We start from the raw sequence: 25,511 nt of genomic DNA, 5'->3' as shown, positions 1-25,511 counted from the left end.
ATGTGGGGAAAAGAGTGTTGGAGAGAGAGGAAGCCAAGAGTACTTCTGAGGAACAGTAAGGGGTCCATGTAGCTCTCAATGAAAGAGTAGAGAGCAGCATATTGGGAATCAAGATCATGAAGGCCATGTAGACAACTGTAAGGAATTTGGCTTCACAATGAGTATGAGTTGGGGAGCCTTTGAAAAGTTTTGAGCAGAAGAGACACATGATTGGGCTTACTCTATTAATGTCTTGACTGAAGGTGTGCTGGGCAAAGACAGAAAACCGATGCAATAATCTGCGTAAGAGATGGTGTGGCTTACATAAGGGTTCTAGTAAATAACTTGGTGAAAAGAAGCTAGTTTGGGGATTGTTTTAAAGCTAGGGCCAACAGGATTGCTTGACAAATTGAATATAGGTTTTAAGAGAAAGATGATAATAAGGCTTTAGTTCTGATCAATGGGAAGAATGGAGATGCCTGTTCTTGAGATCAGGAAGGAGCAGATTTAGGGAAAAGATTGGGAGCTCCATCTAGATATGCTTGGTTTTAGATGCCTGTGAAACATCCAAGTGTAGATGTATAGTAGGTGATCTACAAATATGGAGTTCAGAGAAGCGTTTCAGGTTAGAGATATAAATCTTAGGCATCATCAGTACATGGATGATGCTTAAAAGTTATGAGCCTGGGGAACATAATAAAGGGAGATGGAGAAAATGAGTCTTAGAGCAGTTAAATAACTTATTCAAGACCATATAGCAAGCCAGTGGTCAAGGCGGGACTAAAACTCAGGTCCATCTAGCCACTAAATCTGTACTCTTCACCACAATGACATCTGCCTCCCTGCTGATAGTACTGATACACTCAATCCAGGAAGTCTCCTGAAGTGAACAGCTTTCCTGGACTTGACTGACTTGAGAGTGGGGCAGATGGCAGAAAGGAATGATCCATTAGAAGCTGGAGGAGTCCAACAATGAGAAGCTAAAAACACTTCTGCTCCTTCCCCAACTTTGTGGAACACATTGGTAATACTGTCTTGAATTTGTTAAGTACTCAAAGTAAATTGCCTTAATAACTAACTCTTCACCTCTCTGGGCATCTGTGCTGTTTGCCATGGAACATTCTAGTTTCACCCATTACAGAGGTAGACCATATCCTTCACTCCTTTACTTCACATTCAGCCATGTGACTTGTTTTGATCTATGGAATGCTAGTGGGCATGATGTGAACAAAGGCTTGAGGAGTTCCTGTGTGACTGGGCTTGCTCTCTTGTGCTTGTTCCATATGTCATGAGAGGAGCATTTCTGGACTAGTCTGCTAATTCTAGGAGGATAATAAGAGATATGTGGAGTAGAGATAATCTGCCTCACTGAGTCCTGCCTAGATCAGTCAACCTCAATCTGGCCCCCAGACATGTGAATGCGGCCAGCTAAGAATAGGAAAGTTGCCAAGCCAAATCTATGCAAGCCCAGCTTGGATTATCCAACCCACAGGTCAGTGAGAGTAAAGAATTATTTTAAGTCATTTGGTTTGTTATGTACCATATATATTTTTTGACAATAGCTAACTGACATAGTACCTCACAAGGCACTTACCTGAACATTGCCTCATGTGAGACTTATAAAAATCCTATGAAGTTAGGAATTATTATCCCCTTTATACTACTGAGGGAGAGTGAAGCTTGGAGAAGTCTCCTGATTTGCCCTAGAATATGTAATTAGTAAGTGGCAGACCAAGAATGCAAACCCAGGTCAACTTCTGATGAAATCTTCTGTTCTCTCCAGACCATAATATTACCTCTTTTTCTGCCAGTTAAAGAGGTCAGAGTCAGCTGTTTGGTAGTACAATTTTCTCTCAAGAGATCCTAGAAGTAGCATCTTTTATTCAGAGCTCCTGATTAACATAACTAATGTTTGATGTACTTTATTGGCCTTGGTAACCACACACACACACTTACTGGATGATCTAAATCATGCTCTTAGAGCTTCAGTGAATCTGTCAAGGTAATACCAGAATTTAGAAAACATTTCAGCCCCAGCCTCAAATAACAGCTCGTCCCATGTTTGAAACCCCATGATTGAAAGTTTCCCTCAGCTTCCCATGGCCTTTGCCCATCCCACACACCTTGCATCAAAGTACAAAGACATCTCTGTTTCCCAAAGCAGTTATTCTGGGAAGCACATTGAATTCAGTGAAGAATCTTATATGAACCACACAGTGGTTTGTCCTCCCCATGATCCATTTTCTCTGAAAAGTAAAGCCATTTTTGAATTTCCTGACAAGGAAAAAATGGCTAACATGTGGCCCAGGGCAGCCTTTATTTTTGCCTGTGTGCACAAGAAGCTCCAAATCAGAATATGATCTGTCCAATACTTCAGACAAATGTAAAATAGCTCCTCCTGACAAAAAGGATGGTGTTTTAAATTCACAAGTAAATGATGCTCTTTACAGCCGTGGCAGGGGGCTGGATGAGTAGACCATTTCTACAGCCAGTAAGTTAAACCCATCTCATCCTTACCTTTTCAGCCTCAGTTCCCTCTTTCCTCTAACACAAAATCCCACTCCTGCCAGGTAAGCCTCCTTACGCTCTCCCCACCACCATCACACAGTAATGTGTGTGTGCTTTCTTACGTCTGTGGCTTTTTTTTTTTACACCGTTTTCCTTGTCCTAATATCCTTTCACAGGCACCCCAATTAATGAGCACCTATTATGTGCCAAGCATTATTCTTGTTTTAGTTTGCTAAAGCAGCCAGAATGTGATACATACCAAGGAATTTATTAGGTTACAGATTTACAGTTCTAAGACCATGAAAATGTCCAAATTAAAGCATCAACAAAAGGATACCTTCACTTAAGACAAGTCAATTCCTGTCCAGGGTTTCTCTGTGACATGGGAAGGCACATAGTGATATCTGCTGAACCTTTGCTCCCAGGTTTCATTGCTTTCAGCACCTGGTTCCAGTGGTCTCCTCTCTGAATTTCTGTCTGTATCCAAGCATCTCCAAATGTCTGCATCTGTGTCAGCTCTCTTAAGGAATCCAGTAAACTAATCAAGACCTACCTTGAATGGGTGGAGCCACATCTCCATGGGGTCATATCTCCGCAGAAACACTTTAATCAAGAGAGCCCATTTTACGATACTGGATTGGGATTAAAAGAATATGGCTGCCCCACAAGACTGGATTTAGGATTGAAAGAACATGGCTTTTCTGGGTATATAACAGTTTCAAACCAGCACAGTGCTGTACAATAAGATAAAATAAGCAGAGGGTATGAGGGTAGTTCAGTGGTAGAATTCTCGCTTGCCACGTGGGAGACTTGGGTTTGCACTTCCCAAAAGAAACAAACAAAAAACAAACAAGAATTCAACAAATGGTGCTGCAATAATGGGATACTCACATTGAAAAAAGAATGAAAAGTGACCCTGCCATACAGCATATGAAAAGAAAAGCAGGCAAATATCTTTTTCATTATATAGTTTGCATATAAATGGAAAAAGATTGACCATAGACAAACAACATATCAGTTACATGAGATGATGATAAAAGTTATGGAGAAAGATAACACAGAGAAAGGTATTACCAAATCGTGGGAGATTGCAATATTAAATACGGTGGTCCAGGAGGGGCTCACTGAGAAGATGACAATTGAGCAATGAAGGAAGTGAGGGAGCCACAACTAATGGAGGGCTAAATTGTCGTGACCTTGTAAATGAGTGTAAGAGGTGAGACAGGAAGTCAGAGTAGTGATGTAATCAGACAAATTCTAATAAGGCCATTTTGAGAACCATGTGGACAATATTCTGTAGTAGTACAAACTCAAAAGCAGGGACAACAATTAAGAGGCAATTACAGTTATCTAGGTGAGATAGATGATTGGAATTTGGACATGGATGATAATGATGAAAGTAAAGAGAAATAGAAATATTTTCCATATACAGTTGATAGTTATGTCCCTGAATCTGCATTTTCAAATTTGTTTATGTGCTATAATTTATTTGTAACTCCCATATCAATATTAATGGCACTTTCATGGTCATTTGCAGACACGTGCAGAGTGGTGAAAAATCTGAGTCACATGATATGCACATTCCCAGCTAAGAGCAAAGTGATACTCCACCTTCTTTCATTCTTGTACTACAAACAAGTATCTTTCCTGTGGCGTATTTAATGCCATTTTTTTTCTTTTGCATTTTTCTGCTTTCTGTTGGTGATGTTGTTTAAAATGGCCCCCAAGTGTAGTGCTGAAGTGCTGTCTAGTATTCCTAAGTGCAAGAAGGTTATGATCTGTCTTACAGAGAAAATATGTGTGTTAGACACATTTTTGCCCAGATATGAGTTAGAGTACTGCTGGTTGTGAGTTCATTGGTAATGAATTATATAAGATGTCTTTAAACAGAAATGTACATAAAGCGAGGTTATATATTGACCAGTTGACCAAAATATTGTGACCAGATGCTTGCAAAACCTAACTCCATTTTTCTCCCAAATGGTTCAGTGTTCACTAATTCAGTATTTAGTGTTATAAAACATAGCTACCAGGAATAATTAGAACTGACTCTTTGTTGAAGATAGAGCAAATTGAATTTGGATGTAGGGTATGAAAGAATAAAGAGTCGGGGCCCTCACCAAGGTTTATAAACCTGCCAAATAATATTTGCCTTCCTTTGAGGGTCAGCTCCAGCACCTGCTACTCCATGAAGACCTCCTTGAGCACTCCAGGAATCTCTCTCTTTTCTAAATAACTGTCACTATGGGTCATTTATCAAATACTGCCTTGGACTGAGCTTTTCTTTTTTAATGCTTCTATGTCTAATATTTCCAAGTAGTCTGTAAACTGTTAAAGAGCTGAAACTGTGTCTGATACTTCTCAATATCACCCAACTGTCTGTCTGTCTATCTCAAAAGTTATCAAGATGAAATCTAATTATGAATAGATATAAGATTCTAGAAACTTAGGACTACTGCTCAGGAGGCTTGCTTCCTGAGTTGGGAGCTGGGGTGTAGGTTACTGAAGGTCCAAGGACTGGACATAGGTGTAGGGGCTTAGCATTGTACAGGAGCAAGAGCCAAACCAGTCTCACTGGTGAAGGTGTGCATGTCAGAGTGGCTGGTCCTCTTCTAACCCAATGCCCTTTGATGAGGTACACATGGTATTCAAGGGGAAACTTCTAACATTGATATAAGAAGAGCAAAATATAAAATCGGGCCAAAAATGTTCTTAAGGAAGGACTAGAGTGATTTGTAGCTTCTTTTTAATTTGAATGCTCAGAGTGGTTTAAAAATTCTGTTTGCCTTAAAGGAGTCCCTTAAAACCTTGGGTCCCAGAACATTTTGAAACATTGTGGTGTGTACAGGTGTGTATGTGGGTGTGTGTGTGAGACATTAATAGTCAAGGTGTTGGGAAATTTGAGGAACCTATAGCTGATGACTGCCTTATCTTCTCTGCTGGCATTTTCAACAAACAGAAGGGACAGAAGAGCATTGTGTCACAATTGTGTGTGTGTGTAATTAGGCTTTAAGACTGATCTATTGCAAGCTCTAAATAGTCAGATAAGAAGGCAGACAGACAAACTCCCAGAGGTGAAGGACAGGTTACTCAATAAGTATTTTTGATTAGTTGATAAATGACTCTCAAGCTTGGATAGTCAAACCCTAACTCCAACGTCAATTTCTCACCAAAGAGGCTTAGAGAAAGGGGAACCTTTTTGTGGGCTATTCTGCCTCTAGACCAGTGTTTTTCAAACTCTGGATTGAGATTCATCAGTGTTGTGTGAGATCAGATTAGTGGGTTGCAAGCAGCATTTAAAAACAATGGAATAGAATGGGATATAGAACATCAAAATGACTTCATGATCATCTCAATTGATGCAGAGAAGGCATTTGACAAGATTCAACATCCTTTCCTGTTGAAAACACTTCAAAAGATAGGAATACAAGGGAACTTCCTTAAAATGATAGAGGGAATATATGAAAAACCCACAGCTAATATCATCCTCAATGGGGAAAAATTGAAAACTTTCCCCCTAAGATCAGGAGCAAGACAAGGATGTCCACTATCACCACTATTATTCAACATTGTGTTGGAAGTTCTAGCCAAATCAATTAGACAAGAAAAAGAAATGCAAGGCATCAAAATTGGAAAGGAAGAAGTAAAACCATCACTGTTTGCAGACGATATGATACTATACATAGAAAACCCAGAAAAATCCACAACAAAATTACTAGAGCTAATAAATGAATACAGCAAAGTAGCAGGCTACAAGATCAACATTCAAAAATCTGTAACTTTTCTATACACTAGTAATGAACAAGCTGAGGGGGAAATCAAGAAACGAATCCCATTTACAATCGCAACTAAAAGAATAAAATACCTAGGAATAAATTTAACCAAAGAGACAAAAAACCTATATAAAGAAAACTACAAAAAACTGCTAAAAGAAATCACAGACGACCTAAATAGATGGAAGGGCATACCGTGTTCATGGATTGGAAGACTAAATATAATTAAGATGTCAATCCTACCTAAACGGATCTACAGATTCAATGCAATACCAATCAAAATCCCAACAACTTATTTTTCAGAATTAGAAAAACCAATAAGCAAATTTATCTGGAAGGGCAGGGTGCCCCGAATTGCTAAAAACATCTTGAGGAAAAAAAAAACGAAGCCGGAGGTCTTGTGCTGCCTGACTTTAAGGCATATTATGAAGCCACAGTGGTCAAAACAGCATGGTATTGGCATAAAGATAGATATATCGACCAATGGAATCGAATAGAGTGCTCAGATACAGACCCTCTCATCTATGGACATTTGATCTTTGATAAGGCAGTCAAGCCAACTCACCTGGGACAGAACAGTCTCTTCAATAAATGGTGCCTAGAGAACTGGATATCCATATGTAAAAGAATGAAAGAAGACCCATATCTCACACCTTATACAAAAGTTAACTCAAAATGGATCAAAGATCTAAACATTAGGTCTAAGACCATAAAACAGTTAGAGGAAAATGTAGGGAGATATCTTATGAATCTTACAACTGGAGGCAGTTTTATGGACCTTAAACCTAAAGCAAGAGCACTGAAGAAATAAATAAATAAATGGGAGCTCCTCAAAATTAAACACTTTTGTGCATCAAAGAACTTCATCAAGAAAGTAGAAAGACAGCCTACACAATGGGAGATAATATTTGAAATGACATATCAGATAAAGGTCTAGTATCCAGAATTTATAAAGAGATTGTTCAACTCAACAACAAAAAGACAGCCAACCCAATTACAAAATGGGAAAAAGACTTGAACAGACACCTACCAGAAGAGGAAATATGGATGGCCAAGAGGCACATGAAGAGATGCTCAATGTCCCTGGCCATTAGAGAAATGCAAATCAAACCCACAATGAGATATCATCTCACACCCACCAGAATGGCCATTATCAACAAAACAGAAAATGACAAGTGCTGGAGAGGATGCGGAGAAAGAGGCACACTTATCCACTGTTGGTGGGAATGTCAAATGGTGCAACCACTGTGGAAGGCAGTTTGGTGGTTCCTCAAAAAGCTGAATATAGAATTGCCATACGACCCAGCAATACCATTGCTAGGTATCTACTCAAAGGACTTAAGGGCAAAGACACAAACGGACATTTGCACACCAATGTTTATAGCAGCGTTATTTACAATTGCAAAGAGATGGAAACAGCCAAAATGTCCATCAACAGAAGAATGGCTAAACAAACTGTGGTATATACATACGATGGAATATTATGCAGCTTTAAGACAAGATAAACTTATGAAGCATGTAATAACATGGATGGACCTAGAGAATATTATGCTGAGTGAGTCCAGCCAAAAACTAAAGGACAAATACTGTATGGTCCCACTGATGTGAAGGGACATTCGAGAATAAACTTGAAATATGTCATTGGTAACAGAGTCCAGCAGGAGTTAGAAACAGGGTAAGATAATGAGTAATTGAAGCTGAAGGGATACAGACTGTGCAACAGGACTAGATACAAAAACTCAAAAATGGACAGCACAATAATACCTAATTGTAAAGTAATCATGTTAAAACACTGAATGAAGCTGCATCTGAGCTATAGGGTTTTTTTTTTTTTTTTACTTTTATTTCTTTTCTCTATATTAACATTTTATATCTTTTTCTGTTGTGTTGCTAGTTCCTCTAAACCGATGCAAATGTACTAAGAAACGATGATCATGCATCTATGTGATGATGTTAAGAATTACTGAGTGCATATGTAGAATGGTATGATTTCTAAATGTTGTGTTAATTTCTTTTTTTTTTCTTTCCGTTAATAAAAAAAAATGACTTCATGAAGTAATGATGGTATTATTTTATGAAACTTTTTGTTTCAGTTTTGCATGTCTATGGATGTGTGTATGTTTGAGTGTGTCTTAAGCAACAATGTAAAATATATTTCAAAAATGTTTGAAAGGCCCCTACTCAAGACAACGCAGAAGCAAATGGTAAGATCTGAATTAGAGGGAATTACCTGAGCTCCCTTCTCTTTTTTACACAAATGTTCTTAACATATAAATGTTGTTAACATACAAATATTCCATGCATGGTATACAATCAATGGTTCACAATATCATCATGCAGCTATGTATTCATTGCCATGATCATTTTTTTTTAACATTTGCATTACTTCTTTGAAAAAGAATTAAAAAAGGAAAAAGAAAAAACTCATACATACAATACCCCTCACCCCTCCCTCTCATCGACCACTAGTATTTTCATCTACCCAACTTATTTTAACCTTTGTTCTCCCTGTTATTTGTTTATTTTTTATCCATAGTTTTTACTCACCTCTCCATACCATAGTTAAAAGGAGCATCAGACACAAAGTTTTCACAATCACACAATCACATTGTAAAAGTTGTATCATTATACAATCATCCTCAAGAAACAAGGCTATTGGAACACAGCTTTACAGTTCATGTACTTCCTTCCAGCCACTCCAATGCATCGTAAGCTAAAAATGGGATGTCTATTTAATGTGTAAGAATAACCTCCAGGATAACTTCTCAACTCTGTTTGAAATCTCTCAGCCACTGACACTTCATTTTGTCTCCTTTCTCTCTTCCTCCTTTGGGTTAAGAAGTTTTTCTCAATCACTTGATGCCAGATCCCATCTGATCCTGGGATTTCTGTCCCAAGTTGCCAGGGAGGTTTACACACCTTGGAGTCATGTCCTACTTAGAGGGGAAGGGCAGTGAGTTCACTTGCCATGTCGGCTTAGAGAGAGAGGCCACATGTGAGCAACAAAAGAGGTTCTCTGGCGGTGATTCTTAAGCTTAATTTTAAGTAGGCTTAGCCTTTGCAGGATAAGTTTCATAGGGGCAAACCCGAAGATTGAGGGCTCGGCCTATCGATTTGTTTGTCCCCACTGCTTGCTGGAATATCAGAAATTCTCCAAGTGGGGAAGTTGAACTTTTCTCCATTTCTCCCCATCCCCCCAAGGGGACTTTGCAAATACTTCTTTATTCACTGTCCAAATCTCTCTGGGATGTACTGGGGTGTCACACTAACATGGACAAACCAACAAAATCTCGTGCCTATTCAAGATTCCATGTACTTACGGGGTTAACTAAACTGACCATACAAGAAAATTAGGAAATGCACTACCCAAAGTATAAATTTTGTGCCAAATAAACATCTCTCCTTTTAGTCTCACACAGCTGATAGACCTTAGTTCTATCCAGATCAGCTTCATTCATGTCTCTACTTGATGTCTGATCACTTTTTCAACTTTTTAAACAGTTCCTGTATGGAGTAGTGCTGACTTTCATATGTACTCCTTTCTTGAGACTCCTTCCCCCCAAATGCCTGGCATACTGAGTGCAGGGTTTTCCAGAAGGTAGCTCTTTGCATGGACCACCCTCACTCCTGAATCTCTTAAACTGGAATGAAGACTTGGGCAGCCTATTTTCTCACATTATACATACATATATTCCAGCACATACACACACCTTCACTTGGAATAGTTTTTCTTTTCTTTTTTTCTGGGCTACAACCCAGAAATCCTCCATATATTTCCCAAACTAAGTGTTTAACCAAGCATAAAATTCAGGAAAGAGGGCTGTCAGTTTCTTGCCTGAAGCTACTTATAAAGCTTCATTAAAAAGGTCTCCTCCTCCTTCCCTGCCACATACTACTGTTTTCTAGAGCCACGTGTAAGTCCTTATTAAGCATGCACTTCTAAGCAAAGAGCATTGACTTCCCCTTAATTGAGGCATAATAATTAGAGCATTAGCACATTAGAAGGGTGAGACAGCATGTTTAGCTTTTGTGATTAATTATCTGAGGATTGTAATAAGTTGTTGAGACATTAATTACGCTGGCATGTTTACTGCTCTAGATTGCACAGTAACATGTCTAAGGCTGTAGTCAGGATGGGAGGCACACGTGGGCTAGGTCACACAGGCATGTCTGCAGAGCCTGAGTCAAGACCTGCTGCTTTCCTTCCTAGTCATGTGAAGGCTCGGGGATGTCAAAGTTTTTTGGTTTTTTCTGTAGTTAAGACCAAAGAAGGATACTAAGCTCTCTAATTTAGTGCTGAAAAAAAAAAATTCTAGTGGCCACTAAAGCTGTGAAACACAGTTTTACAAAAAGTTATGGATCTCCTCCTCAGACTGCCCTGCAAGTCTCTGCCTGGTGGTTGGAGACCTGCACAGGGAGAAAGGAGAGAGCAGTAAGGAGAAGCCTGGGATTCTGAACTGGGCGAGTGCCTGGAGGGAAGGCCTGGGAGCCTCTAGACAGAAGCTGAGGGAAGGCGTATGTCACTGTGTTTCTGATGTCATGGGTGTCATGATGCAAACAGATATAATGTTGGTGTACACAAAATAATGGTGGCAATTATCTGAGTAATTTAAAAGCACAACGAAAACTTATTATTGAGGGAGAAAATAGCTTTGGGAACTTGAACCTGGAGGGATCGTTTAATAACTGTTTTGGGCCCTTTGTACAAACTTCTTTGGAAAGAAGTGATTACTTGTTCCTGCTGAGAAGGAAGTCAGAGAAAGAGAGAAACCCACGAGGCGCGTGAGTTCACATTTTGGACTAATGCTGAATGGTCAAGTGTTGGAATCAACATTGGCTAAAGTCAGATATTACCATTAGAGAATGAACTCCTGGGCTGCAAGACTACAGACCAGGTTTCATTTTTTAATTTTAATTATTTAGACAATTTTATTATTAAAAGTTTTAGTAGTCAATTTGTTAATGTTTGACATTATGGTATGGGAGCAATAAACTCTCAGCTCTGTTAGCCGCTGGCTACCCCTGAGGTCACAACTACTTTCCTGAAGCTACAACTATGCCCACAAAGTAATTAAATAACTAACTAGTGGTATATTTCCTCGAGATTATTTTGTTAAATGCTATAAATGAAAGCAACCAAAAAATGTGCAAAAATTAAGAATGCATTTTCTAATGCATTCTAATGCAATTCTGCCTTGAATTGGTATTTACATTGTAATAAACATCTGGAAGGTGGGGGCAAAAGGATGCCATGTTCTTCCTAAAGTTGTCTTGATGACACATTCATATTAACTTCCCTTTACTGTCCCCATTTTCCCATTTATTTAGCAAATTGAATATCTTAATTTTTTTTTTACATAAAATTAACAGCTTTCACAATCCTCATTAATTTTTGTAGTGTTTTACTCTTGCAATAACAAATGTGTACTTAAGCTGGAACCAGCTAATGGAATTTCAATACATAAAGCACATAAGAAGGTTTTCACTTTCAGGCCCATGTGCTGTGTTCTCCTGTATGTGAATGGAAATATTCACGTGCCAAAAATAAATTCAGGTGACACGCCTTGCTTAGCTTTACTGATGTGGTTACCCTGACAAGACAATGGCCCCGACGATTATGCGATCATCAGTCACATGTACGTTCAGAGATCCCAGGAATGACGGTAAAGTGGGCCTTCATGTATTTAGCCCAGCAGTAGCTGGAACAGAATAGCAGATTTTGGCCAAGTGCAAGGGTCACAGGCTGACTTTGATAAATCCCAGTCTCGTGTAAAAATGTGACCACTGCTTCTGTATAAGGGTGAGTCACTATTATCAATTATTTGGGTGGTATTATGTGTTCTGGGTGGAATTGAGAAGACAAAATTCAAACTGAGGGGACCCAGATCTGAGACTGCAACAGGGAGCCAGTGCAGACCCTGGACACAAGCTGCTCACTCCCTCCAACATCTTGCCCTATCGCCAGGAGGAAAACCTCTTCACCCTGCATTCCCTGGCCCAGGAGGCTGCCCTGGGAAGATCTATTAGCTCTACCTGAGCTGAGCTTTAGCCTGGGAATGTGGAGAAGAATGAGGTAGGGGTCCAGTTACAGACCCTCTTTTCCTTTACCCACTACTTCCTCACTCCAGAAGCTTTCTTCCTCAGACCCTTTTGAGAATACTCCATTTCAAACTCAGAGTGGGTCTCTCCAGGCCTGTTTAGCTTGGGAATTCTTAGGGTCTGCCCTGCCAGGCTGGTTAAGGCAGAGGCTGGTTAAGGCAGAGGGTGGAAGCCTGGTGGGCCTGGGATTACACAGTCTCTCTCAATTCACAGCTTCCCCCTCCCCTCCCTGTTCTATCTGCTTGCCTTCTTCTGCCCAGAGCCTTAAAGGTGGTACAATTTGGTTATATCCTACCGGACTGTCACTGGAGCTCAGATTGTGGCAGTTATTGCTATTAAATACATTTCAAGTCTTCCAGACCTGTCTGAGTACAGAAAACATTAAAAATTAATACCTTTAATAATAAAACCCAGCATAATGATGCTGTTATTACTGATTGTAATTTATTGCAAACTGGTGGTGTGTTAAGTGCTCTGAAGAACATAAAGGTAAAATACAGCCTTCTTTGAAGAGGTGAGGGGAATAAATGATTTTCCCCTTCCTTGTGATAGCGGCACATTGAATCTTAATTACAGAGCTATCCTCAGGACCCCTTCCTGCTTATAGGCACAGACTGCCCCTTTCACAGTGGGGGAAGAAGGAAGTCTTTGAACCATTTAAAGGAAAATCATTCTTTTCTGTAGCCCATGAGGTTGTGATGCACAGAGCCGGTATCAAATGATATTCAGTATTATTGCTATCTTTTCTTTTATGCTGTCAGTCTCCCTACTAGATAGTAAGCCCCTTGATACTTGACACCATTTTATACTCCCAGTGACAATTACAGTACCTTAATTTGCATTATTGTAAGAGCTCTTAAATTGAATGAATTGTGTGTATATATGTACATGCCATATCATTTTGCCCCACTAAATTGAAAACCCTTGGAGGGTCAAAGCAATGTCTTATTTATCTTTGTCTTCGTTATTCTTCATAGTACCCTGTCCTCCTAAAGCATGTTGAATTTAGTCGTACATAGTGTTCAACAAATATTATTTAATCATTTAAATATTAAGCTATGTTGATTTTTCACATAGCTCTGATATTCTTACATGTTAATTAGGCATGCAGTTCTCCTTTACTCGTTCCCTCATTCATTCGTTTGCTCATCAAATATTGGTTTTTGCTTTTTATTTAAGCACTAGTCTAAGCACCAAGGATACAGAGTCAAACCAGACAGACAGGTCTGTGCCATCTTGGAACTTATTTTCTAAGAGGACAAACAATGATCAAGTAAGCATATGAATGTGCAGGATTACTTCAGACCATAGCTAAGTGCTGATAAGCAAATTATGAGTAAGGGGATTGTAGAGTTGAAGGAGGCTACTACAAAGAGAGTAATTAGGGAAAGTCCCTCCAATATCAGGAAGCTTCGGGCATTAGGCTCTGGGAGGTACTTCTGAGACTGACATCATTTAGGCGATTAAATGTGCTCTCACTAATTTATCTATTCATTCATTTAATAATTCACTTAGCATTCATTGAACCCATGAATGTAGGGCTCTGAATGTTTTCTGACACAATCCCTGCCCTTCAGAAACTTTTAATCTAGTGATGGAGAGTGACAGAGAGGAACACAATTTTAGTAGCACGCAATGAGCATCGTGGTGAAGGGATTAAAATTATGAGTCTCTGTTCTTTGTATCTTCTCAGCTCCCTGTCCAGGGCTACTTTGTGGTGGCTCTCAGTGACCATTTGTTGAAGCAAAGTGAATGGAAGGGGGGAATGGAAGTTGCAGATAAGAAAGAGGAAGCAGGCTGCCAGGCAGAGGCAGAAGTTGTTGCAAGCCTGAGCAGCTTAATGCTTTTAATAGAGCTCTGGTCAGGGGCTGTACAGTAGCCTCATTCTTCATTTGAATTTACTCCCTGCATAATTAATTGCTGAAGTCCTTCAGAAAACAGCAGGGAAGTATTACTTGCCCAGAAGACATTCTGATTTAGGTAGGCTTGTGCCTACGACATATTTATGAGAGAGAAACCAGGTTTTATATCCCTCATATTTCTTGCAAAGCCTATCAGAGCACTTAATTCATATATATAAATACTTAATATACATATGTACACACATATATATATTTATGTGTGTGCTGTATGTATATGTGTGTGAATGTTGAATTGCTTTAACGTCTAGAACCAAAGAAACACGAGGATATTTGGTTTTTGAGAAAAGGCTATGCTCTCTGTTCCCTAAAAGAAGATGTGACACAGAATGTCAAAAGACAGTTTAAAAGGAAAAACACAGGATTATTTGTTCCTCCTGGTTATTGCATATGAATCGCCTCCTTGCCTGAGAGATCTTGTTCCATGAGGACCAGTGAGTGAACTGGCTTAATATTGTTGGTCCCTGCACCACTGAATGAATTGAATTCTTTCCCCCCAGTAGTGGGGTGGTTGTGTCTGGAATACCAAGTGCAGGAGGAGGAGGGGGTGCATTAATTAGGGCTAAAGGCCTATAATTGGAGCTGCCTTTATACCTCTTTTCCATTCTCCAACTCTGGGACTGTCAGAAGGCTCGTTTTCACTGAAGCGTCATAATTAACGCTGAGCCTAATGTGAAAGGCAGATGAGGTTGAAGCCCAAAATAGCTCAGAGCTACCCCAGGGTGTAAGTGTGTAGAGCTATGGGGAGCAGGCGTGGGAGAAGAAGAGGCTGGCATTCAGGTTGACCTCCAAAGGTTTTCCTTTCAAAGTGGGAATTTGGCAGTCAACACTGTTCAATTTCCTAGAAGGACGACTCATCATAATGAAATTTTCGCTGATGATACCAGGATTTCAGAATCCTGAGCTTGAAAGGTTGCAGGAACATAGCAAGTCTCAAATGCTTTGCTTTCCTTTTTCCTTGTTTGTAAGGGAAGGTTTCCTCTTTTATGAGGTTCTATTTTTTTTCTTTGTATGCTGTATAGTGGAGTTCACAATTCATTCTTTTCCATGTGACTGTCTGGTTATTGCAGCACCATTTGTTGATCTGTTTTGGGGTGGGTGGGTAAGGGCATGAGTTGGGGCTCAAAACTGGGTCTCTGGCATGTCAGGTGAGAGGTGAGAATTCTACAGCTGAACTATCCTTGCATACCCTTCTTCTTCTTCGTCTTCTTTTTTTTTTTTGGTAGAAATGCAGAAAACTGAGAAGGCTGGCAAATATGAAGTCCTCAAAATTCTTTGGAAGGAAATTCCTTATACTGCTGGTCTTCCAATTCCCTTGAATTTGGGGAACCCATTTAAATGATTACTTCATGAGGAGGTAGAAAGCTACAAGCAATATATTTTTCTGCTTGGCAGTTCCAACACAGCAAAAGACCCTAGGTGCACTTACAATTACCATCATATCCTCACTCTCCCCCCTCACTTTTGCTTAAAACATAATGAACTAACACCTGCAATTTATCTCCTGAGAAGACCAGATTTCATGCACCTTCCAGCAGGCGGCTTGCAGCACCCCTTGCACATATGCGCAGATATTTACTTAATCCTGTAAGTCAGAGAACTGGGAGAAACGTGAGATATGGTGGAGTGCATCAGCCATACCCTGGTTCCAGGTCTTCAATTAAGAGAGAATGACAAGAAGAAAAGAGAAAGCTGGACCTGTTGAATGGTCTTTTCTCTAAGTCTGACTTCCTTATGGACACTTAGTTGGAGTATTAAGACAACCCCCCCGGCTTAATTTCTATTCTTAGCCATTTATTAGAAGGGAATCGCTAAATATATGTAATTTTCTTCTTCCCTTCAAGGGGAGGTACCAGATAAGTGTCACATGATGCAAGGGAGGAAAGAGGAAGAAGACATAGATTGATAATTTGATTCGAGGACGTTTGGCATGTTGAGCATATTTTCTTATTAAGCTTGCTGCTACCAGATGCCCCTTTGACTTGTGAACCGTAAGCCATGCAGCCTACTGTGGTGAGTGATGCAGCAAGAAGGGAAATGCCACCTAAGTTATTCACAGCCAGATGTAGATGCATGAGGGCTGGAGGCAGTCATATGTAGAAAAGAGCTGCTTCATTGTGGGTCTAGAACTTTTATGCCCTAGTGGGGTTCTTTAATCCTCTCTCTTGAGCCTTGATCCACTGAATCATTAGGTTGCTAATCAGATTTCTCTTGGATCATCTGGATTTTTATTCCTATGCTTGGCCATCTTGGCAAAATTAGGGATAAATGATTTTCCCAATTCAGAATAACCTGGGGCTTTGTAAGAATGGGTCTTAGTATTAGAATTATTATAGAAGTTCTAATATTTATCAAAAATATTATGATTTTCAAACTCTCACTGAAATTCAGTAACTTACTGGAGCTGAAATACTTGCAAATGTAAGTAGTGTAAGCCAAAGCTGGTCAATGAAAATAACTTACAGTTCCTTGAAGAAGAGTCACTAGAGAAGACCATGGGTGCTTTTGGACTGACTAGGTACACACTGATGTGGCCTCTACTGAACCTGTTATGATGGGTGGGTACCTGGCTGTATTGGTTATTTCATTGCTTGCATACCACAAATGCTTGCAACCTAGTGTTCTGTTTTTGATAGTGACATCAAAGCATGAAAGATGGTGTTTTTCTGAATAAATGGAACCTCAAAAAGCTGAACATAAAGCCCCAGATCTCTGCACTTGCTCCATAATAAACTTCTAGTGTGCTGGCATTCTTCACTATTTTTTTTTTTTCGCCAATTTTTCTAAAGTGTTAAAAGTTAGAGAAGCATGAGCAAACAGTCTGCTTTCAGGAAACCTCAAGTTTCATATAACTGGAGATAAGGAAAGACATATGGGAAGAGATTAGACAATAGGGTGTAGGCAGGCAGATTATAAAGGGCACCGAATATCATGCTGTAGTTGTAGGAGAAGAACACTGAGGATATGGGTTAAAGTCTTAGCACCATTGTTTGCCACCCGTATGACCCCAGGAAAGTCACCTCATTTCTCTGCTCTCCGTTTCTACTCTGACAGATGGGGAGAAGATGTTCCTGAAAAGAGCCAAGTGTTTTCTATGACTGTTCTGCCTTTCTCAGAGTGTCAGATTAGCCCCTTTCATCATCTCTAGAGGACTGCCGCAGCTCCTAGCATCACATAACAACACACTAAAGTCCAAAGGAAAACCTGGGGCCTACTGTATTTCACAGCTTCTAAGTGACACACTATTGATTGTAAAATGCAGCCGGAGTTACCTGATTGATGATATACAACATAAAATATAGTGTACTAGGGTCTCTAGGAAGGTTTTTAAAAACTTTTACCATCCCATCCCCCTCTGTCAATGACTTCTGTATGACAACCCTTGAATCAATTCTTGGAAGAACCACTATGTCTGACCTATTTTTTGTACATCTTCCAATTTTTTTACCTCCTGGATCCTTGGTTATTTGCACTGCAGCACCCTGGACCAGTTCCTTGAAAGCCCACACCATTTTGCCATCTCTGGCTCCTCCTCCTTCTTCTGGTACTTCTTGTTGAAGCACCAAGAGGGCCTGGAATCAGCAGCCACTGGAAGCGGCTACATGACACAGCTGGTAAGTGTATGGGAGTTAATGCCTTATGGGGAAAACTTTTATCAATGGGAGGGGATTCGTGGATAAATTTCTTCCATATTCTTCCCTGAAATGGTCTGCTCTAAAGCGCAGGTTTTTGTTATAGTTTGTCTGGAGGCATGTCCAGTAGCTAAGTATCTTTGGTTTCCTTTGTGAAATGGTTGCAAACTGGGAGAAATATCAACTGTTATTTGCCTCTTATTCTTCCCAGACTAGTACTTAAGGTTTGCCTCAGACCCTGTTTTCTAGGAAAGCAAACTCACATGGTTACCATCATTACCACAAACCAATCAGAATTTGTCTCATTACTTAGGAGAGGGGTGGACTCCAGAAGAAAACTAGGGTTCTGCCAACATGGAAAAGAAATGGCATGCTGTTGAGTGGACAATTAATAGTGTTATAGTGTTTGATTAGTGACCACTGGGTTGTTGTAAGAAGTAAATGACGTACTGAATGCACTCAGTCAACCATAAGATAACATAAAAATATGCAGTTGTCATTAGACTTATGGCCATTCAAAAGTTTCAGAAGCCTATTATTAATTCACTCATTTAGTAAATATTATTTAACGAGCAACTACCATTTTCCAGACATGGTGCTGGCATAGGTAATGCAATAGTTCTTGTTCTATAGGAACTTCTTGCCTGGAAGGGATACAAGCAAGTAGACTACATGTGAGCACAATCTTCTAGAGGGACAGAAGAGTTTGTATTGGGAAAACAAGAGCAGCAAATCAGACCTAGTTCTGGAAGTCAGACAAACCTTCCTGGATTAAGTAATATGTAAGATAAGACCTGAAGAACGAACCAGAAATAGATGGTTGGGTTATTGTGTGGTGGAGAGGTGTACTAAGTAGAAAGAAAAGTGTACCCAAAGGTATAGAGCCGAGAGAGAACATGAAGTTGTTCATTATGGCTAGGACAGTGAGCAGAGGCCAGTTTATGAAGTATATCACAGGAAGTTTGGATTTAGTCTTGAAGGCAACAAAAAGCCACTGAAATGTTTAAGAAGGGTAGCATTAGAAAAATCTCTTCAATAATGATAGTATTTATGAACTTTTTGGGAGTAAGGGAGGTAGCATAGGAAGCAAATAACATAGTATTTGTCTTTGTTATATAGACCGCTATGTAACATGGTATTTTTTTAAATCTGCCTCATCCAATTTTGGAGAGTTTTCCATAATATGAATATTCCTCACAACTGAGGATTTCATGAATATTATAGACCACACTCATGTCCCTAATAGTAGCATTTGAAAAGAGAGGTTAGCATTTTCAAGTAGAAGATAGAAGGGATATTAGTGGCCTTTATAATACACAATCATCTACTTAATAGCTCTCATTTTCCTTTTGTCTGTGCCAGTTACTTCTGATTAGATCATGAGGTACTTATGAGTGCAAGGCCAATGACATGACTCCCAGGAGCCAGAAAGAAGAGCCCCTGCAAAGAAAAGAACTACATTTCTAAATCTCTGTACATGGCTGATCATTTTGCAGCCATGAACCTATGGTTACAAAGTGTATATGGAAAATATCCACTGACTCACTCACTCATTTGTTCATTTCTCTTTGGTGGAGGTGCAACTGGGCTTGGTATTCCAGATAGAGGAGTGTGGAGTTGTATGACAGCAAGGTGTGTGTAGGGAACACTAAGTTTACTGTGAATGGAAAGACAAGAATGACTGGGGGGGAGTCGAGAGATGAGACTGGGATGGTGGGTAAGAGACAGAGGGTGAGTATCTATGCTAAGGAGTTTGAATTGATCTTGATGCTCTTAAGAGCACTGAAGGTTTTAAACAGGAGAGTGAGATGAATATATTTGAATTTTTGAACTATGGGATATTTTGGAATATGGATGAATTTAGGAATGTAGATGAAGGACACACAAAATTGAATGAAAAGACAATGACAAGAGTGTTTATTGAAATCAACTCCCAATGTTGTTTGTTCTTCTGATGGTGGATCAGTAGCATCATTGTTTTTGCCCATATAGGATGTCATATAGAGATGAAGAAGGAGAGAAAAACTATTAGAGTTTGGATTAAGTAAATATGAATAGAGACAATGCTCACCATAAGTTGGGAGTTGGGTTCTAAAAGACCTGGTGATAAAGAATATTTATGAATTCCAAAATAATGAGAATTTCACCCCTCTTAATCACTTATTTTATAGCATAATCTTTTTTTTATTTAATTGCCAAGATCAAGAATACCAGTGATTCTGAAAAACTGTTGCATAACATTTTTTGAGTTTGAGAAAGCGTCCCATCTGTGTATGTCAGAGAGAGCATGGCTTGTCACTACTAACTATTATAAGGTCATGGGCTGTGAGCAGACATTATGGCATAGCCTTAAAAATAGTTGCAGAACCTAGGAGTAAGTGGGACTATTATTAGACTTTCAAAATATTCCCAAGGAGTTTCCATTTTGGGGGTCATAAAATTAGCTTAACATATCTCAAATACTCTTCTTCAAGTAAACATTTCTTCAATAGGATTTACTACCATATGGATAGGTACAATTTTACTGAACAATATTTCCTCTCATCTTGTTCAGGGAAAAGAATATTCAGTCCACTCATCCCTCTCTCCCTGAATGGAGGAAGAACATTTAATTTGCATGTCACTTTCCTTTGCCAGAAGTCAGTAACCTCTAGTATTTTTAGCTTCTTCTGAAAGTCCATTAGCAGCATTGCTTTTTCTGAGAACTTTCCTACTTTAGCTGGCTACACTGACATCAGCATATTCACTTTTTCTATTTGAACCTATGGGAGTGTGCTGGGACTCGAAGAAGGGACTGTTTCTCTTTTATTTACTTCCCTGCTCATTAACTCTTCCTAGATTTTCTTAAACCACTTAAGCTACATTGATTTATAAAATCTTCTTCTCATTTCTATCCTTTCTTAATATTACAATTGTACTTAGAATATATGTCATTACAAATAGTCACCCATACCCTTCACATATTCAAGATCTGGCACCTGTGTTCTCTTCATTGATTGGGTAGTATATTAATCAGGGTTCTCTAAAGAAACAGAACCAACAGGAGATATCTGCAAATATAAAAATTATAAAGGTGTCTCACACAACCTTGGGAATGGAAGATTCTAAAATCCATAGGGCAGGCTGTGAAACTGGCAGCTCCAATGAAGGGTCTTGAAAGACTCCATAGAAGAGGCTTGCTGGCTGAGTGAAAAGTTTCTCTTCTTTACAAGTCTTTGACTGATTGGATTATCTCATTTTATGGAGACATGCCCTTGGTTGATCATATATGTAATCAGCCAAAGCTGCAATCAATTGCCCTATGATTTAAGAACTAGACTTCTGGTTATCAACTAGTGTGAAATATCCTTGCAGTGAAGGTCAAGTGGCCTGACCAGACAACTGGATATCATCACCTGGCCAAGTTGATACCAGAACCAAACCATCACATTCCACTTGCTAACTTGGCGGCTATACACGTGAAACATGCTTAATTCCCAAATAGAACACAATAACAGACAAATGTTCCACTTGACAATACTCAACTGTCCTGTGCATGACCAGAAATGCATTATATCTCTCTGGAGATGTACTTAGGGTACAAGAACTTAGGTAACATTCACTCTTCAACTTCATATCCTGTAAGTTAAATACTATAGCATAAACAATACAACTTGTGTCATGTGATAAGAGGAAAACAAGATAATTGCTTATATACAAATATAAACATACTCATAGCAAAACAGGGAGGAAATATTCATACCATCACAGTCCTCATTTCTGTAACTGGTCATGTGGGTTGTAGTTCATATTTATCATTACCTTCTTTCACTACACATTTCATCTTCACTTTATCCTCAGCAAGCACTTCCGCTATCTGTGTTTTTCTGCCAGGTAGGGTAACTAAAACCTACATTCCTGAAGTTTCTGGGCCTTTGGTAGTCCTGCCTGAATTGGATTGTTCCAGTTTTCCACTGACTTTAATCATAGGGCATGGTAGTATGAAGTGATGCCCTAGGGGATCTCCCATATTCTAGGAAACCTCTTCTTTACCTCCATTGTTGTAGTTGTAGTCCTGTTTCCCCTTGATAGTCAGGATCAGTCACTCCAGACACTACTGTAATTCCCTTCCTTCACTGTTGATTAAGTGGCATGAGAAACCCAAAGTGGCCAGGCAGTGGTCTTAACTTCTAGTTCAGTGGAATCATTGTTTTGTCTTCTGGTAGGAGCACTACTCCTTTTGGAACTCAGACCTGTAGACCAGCAGAGCTTAAGGTATCAGGGACAGGAAGTGAAAATTTTCCTAGTGGATCACTAGGGGTGATAGTGAGTGGTGCCAGTACCATTTCCACCCCTTGATTCCTGGACCTGTGAATCCTGGCTATGGGAAAAATAGCACCATTTGGCGGATTGTTGATTCAGAGTGTACACAGCCTCCTGGAGAATATTGCCTAAGCCCTGCCAGTTATTCACCTAATGAAACCATAATTGAGTCTTCAAAACATCATTCACCATTCTATCAATCTGGCTGCCTGTGGATGATGGGGAACATGGAAAGACCAGAGAATTTCATGACAATGTGCCCATTCCTACAATTCATTTTCTGTGAGGTGGGTTCCTTGATCAGAAACAATACTGTGTGGAATAACATGATGGTGAATAAAGCATTCTGTAAGTCCACGGATAGTAGTTTTTGCAGAAGCATTGTGTACAGGGAAAGGCAAACCTATAGCTAAAAGTATGTATCTATTCCAGTTAGAACAAATCACTGATACTTCCATGATGTAAGTGGCCCAATATAAGCAACCTGCAGACTGATCACCTCAGGGATTGGTACCATATCAGGGACTGAGTGTATGTTCTTCTGCTGGCAGATTGGGCACTCAGCAGCAGCCGCAGCCAGATTGACCTTGGTGAGTGGAAGCCCTTGTTGCTGAGTCCATGCATAACCTGATCCCTACCACCATGCCCACTTTGTACATGAGCCCATTGGGCAATGGCAGGAGTAGCTGAGGAAGGAGGATGACTTGTATCCACAGAATGGGTCTTCTTATCCAGTTGATTATTAGAACCTTCCACTGCTGAAGTCACCCTCTGGTGAGCATTCACATGGGACACAAATATCTTCATGTTTTTTGCCCACTCAAAAAGGTCTATCCACATACCTCTTCCCCAGACTTCTTTGTCACCAATTTTCCAATCATGCTCCTTCAAAGTCCCTGACCATCCAGCCAAACCATTAGCAACAGCCCATGACTGAGTATACAAATGCGCCTCTGGCCAGTTCTCCTTTCAAGCAAAATGAATGAGCAGGTACAGTTCTTGAAGTTCTGCCCTCTGCAAGGATTTCCCTTCACCATTTTCCTTTAAGGACATCCCAGAAAGGGATTGTAGTGCTGTAGCTGTCCACTTCTGGGTGGTCCCTGTCTATCATGCAGAACCATCAGTAAGCCAGGCTCCAGTTTTCTCTTCCCCAGTCAAATGGCTGTAAGGAGCTCCCCAAGAGACCATAGCTCTGGTTTGGGAAAAAGAAGGTGATGTGGCAGGAGTGGGACCCATGGGCATTTGGGTCACTTTCTTCATGTAACTTACTTGTGCTTTCAGGACCTGCTGGAGCCCCATCTCTTATGTACCATTTCTACTTCATGAAGGATGCATGCTCAGCTTTCTGGCTTGTTGGGTCAGATAACACCCAGCTCATGATAGGCAACTCAGGTTTCATGGTAACTTGGTGGCCCATGGTTAAGCATTCTGTCTCTACTAAGGCCCAGTAGAAGACTAAAATATGCTTCTTAAAAGGAGAGTAGTTATCTGCAGCAGATGGTAAGGCTTTACTACAAAAATTCTAAGGGTCTGCATTGTGGTTCTCCTATGGGACCTGCCCAAAGCTCCAGACAGGATCTGGAGCTTTGAATTTAGTAGGCTGCCCATCTATTTTACTTCTTGGTACCCCATGATCTACTTGCTAATGCCACAATTCTCTGCAAGTTAGATTATTTTGACTGCTGCTTTGAGTCTGCTGTCCATTATGGTGGCAACACCCAACTTGTCTATAGTGATTAATGGTCACTATGTGGCTTCTGCCAACTCTGGATCCAAACATCCACATTGTGTTTAAGGATTTCCAGTTCAGTGACAGTAGTTCCTACAATAATATCTGACCAACAGAGAAGGGCAATTACAGAACTCTTCAGGGATGATGGAGCGAATTTCATGAATTTGTCTCAAAACTGTTGAAAGATTCCTGGGGTGAGTGAGCAGGTCTTCTATGTTAAATCCACTCTAACATTCCAATACCTCTAAGCTCTGGATCCCCTCATTTACATTATACTGGAGCAGTTCTGGCATTTCAACCTCATGTAATGTTGACCACCTAATATTCATGTTTCAGTCAACCATCCAAACAAATTGTTAATGCCCTTTCTAACCCCTCAAGCTACAACACTGAATGCAGAATCTCTGCTTAGTGGGCCCATTTCAATAAATTCAGCTTGATCCAACTTTGTATTCCTTCCATCATTTTCCCACATGCTTAAAATTCATTTCCACACATATTCCCCTGATTTCTGCCTATATAGCTTGGAAAACTCATGCAATTCTTTTCAAATATAGTGTACCTCCTGATGGTTCACACTTTGTACCTCACATTTTGGGGCCTTTTGTGCCTTGGTCTAGTTATAGGTCTTGAAGTAAAGAGGGGTGGTGGTGGTGGTGAGGGGTCAGGAAAAAAATAGAAGCATCTTTCAAGTCAATTATCTCAGGGTATTTCATTTCAGTTTCTTTTGGAGAAACAAGATAAGTTACTCCAGCCAGAGGCATGAGGGCTGTTTCCCCAAGTGAGGTGGTTACAGGTATATGAGGCACTGGAGAGTTAATCTCTTTAGGTGGAAGTTGGATGGCAGACTCCTCTGGGTAGACTGGAGGCTGGGAAGCTATTTCCTCAAGACAGGCTAGAGGTTGGGAAGCTCTTTCCTCAGAGCAGTCTGGAGGTGGGCAGCTGTTTCCTCAGGACCATCTAATACAGGCTATCTAGCAAATGTTCAGCAGATTCCAAGGATTCCATGTTCCCATTTCCATCATTATCAAGCCACGTGTCCCCATCCCAAGTTTCAGGATCCCATTCTTATCTAATTAAAGCCCTCACTTTAGCAGCAGATACCCTGCAAGGTTAAGAATTTAGTTTACATTGTAAATCTGCTACTTGCACGATGAGGCTCTGTATCTGGTTTTCAGAGATCTCAAGTCTGCAACCACAGGAAATAAGAATTTCTTTCAGGGCACACATATAAAGTTTTACATCTTTTATATGGCACTTAAGTTGCAAATTTGAAGCCTTTAGCTCATCCCTTTCCCTCATAACTGTATCCAGCATATCTAAAAAAAATCAGCCAACATCATTACATCTCTTAATTCCACAAAACTCCATCAAACTGTCAAAAAACACTGCCACCCAGAGTCTTGCCTCATATGAACATACAATTAGCAGAATCAAATGGTGATATTTTGCATATCTCTCTTGCCAACTCATCCCACGGACTGTCAATGCCATCCTGATTATTGGAAGCAGAGTCATTAGTGCCTTTGAGTCTAAGAGTAGAAAACCAATTGTAAAAACACATTTT

At 39.9% G+C, this 25,511-nt stretch overlaps 1 protein-coding gene across 1 annotated transcript in view; it reads left to right on the top strand.

Annotated features, from left to right (window-relative positions):
• The first annotated feature begins 1,262 nt into the window (after positions 1-1,262).
• LOC143680198 (uncharacterized) overlaps positions 1,263-25,511 on the top strand; it is a 74,879-nt gene continuing 50,630 nt past the window's right edge. The window contains exons 1-2 of the mRNA XM_077156781.1: positions 1,263-1,471; positions 17,757-17,892. Of these exons, the coding sequence (XP_077012896.1) occupies positions 1,398-1,471; positions 17,757-17,892 (210 nt within the window). The 5' untranslated portion in view covers positions 1,263-1,397. The remainder of the gene's footprint in view (positions 1,472-17,756; positions 17,893-25,511) is intronic.

This window comes from Tamandua tetradactyla, chromosome 4 (assembly GCF_023851605.1).
Source record: "Tamandua tetradactyla isolate mTamTet1 chromosome 4, mTamTet1.pri, whole genome shotgun sequence".
NCBI classification, from domain to species: domain Eukaryota; kingdom Metazoa; phylum Chordata; class Mammalia; order Pilosa; family Myrmecophagidae; genus Tamandua; species Tamandua tetradactyla.
Note: the sequence above shows the minus strand (reverse complement) of the source record. Positions and strands in the feature narration are given on the sequence as shown.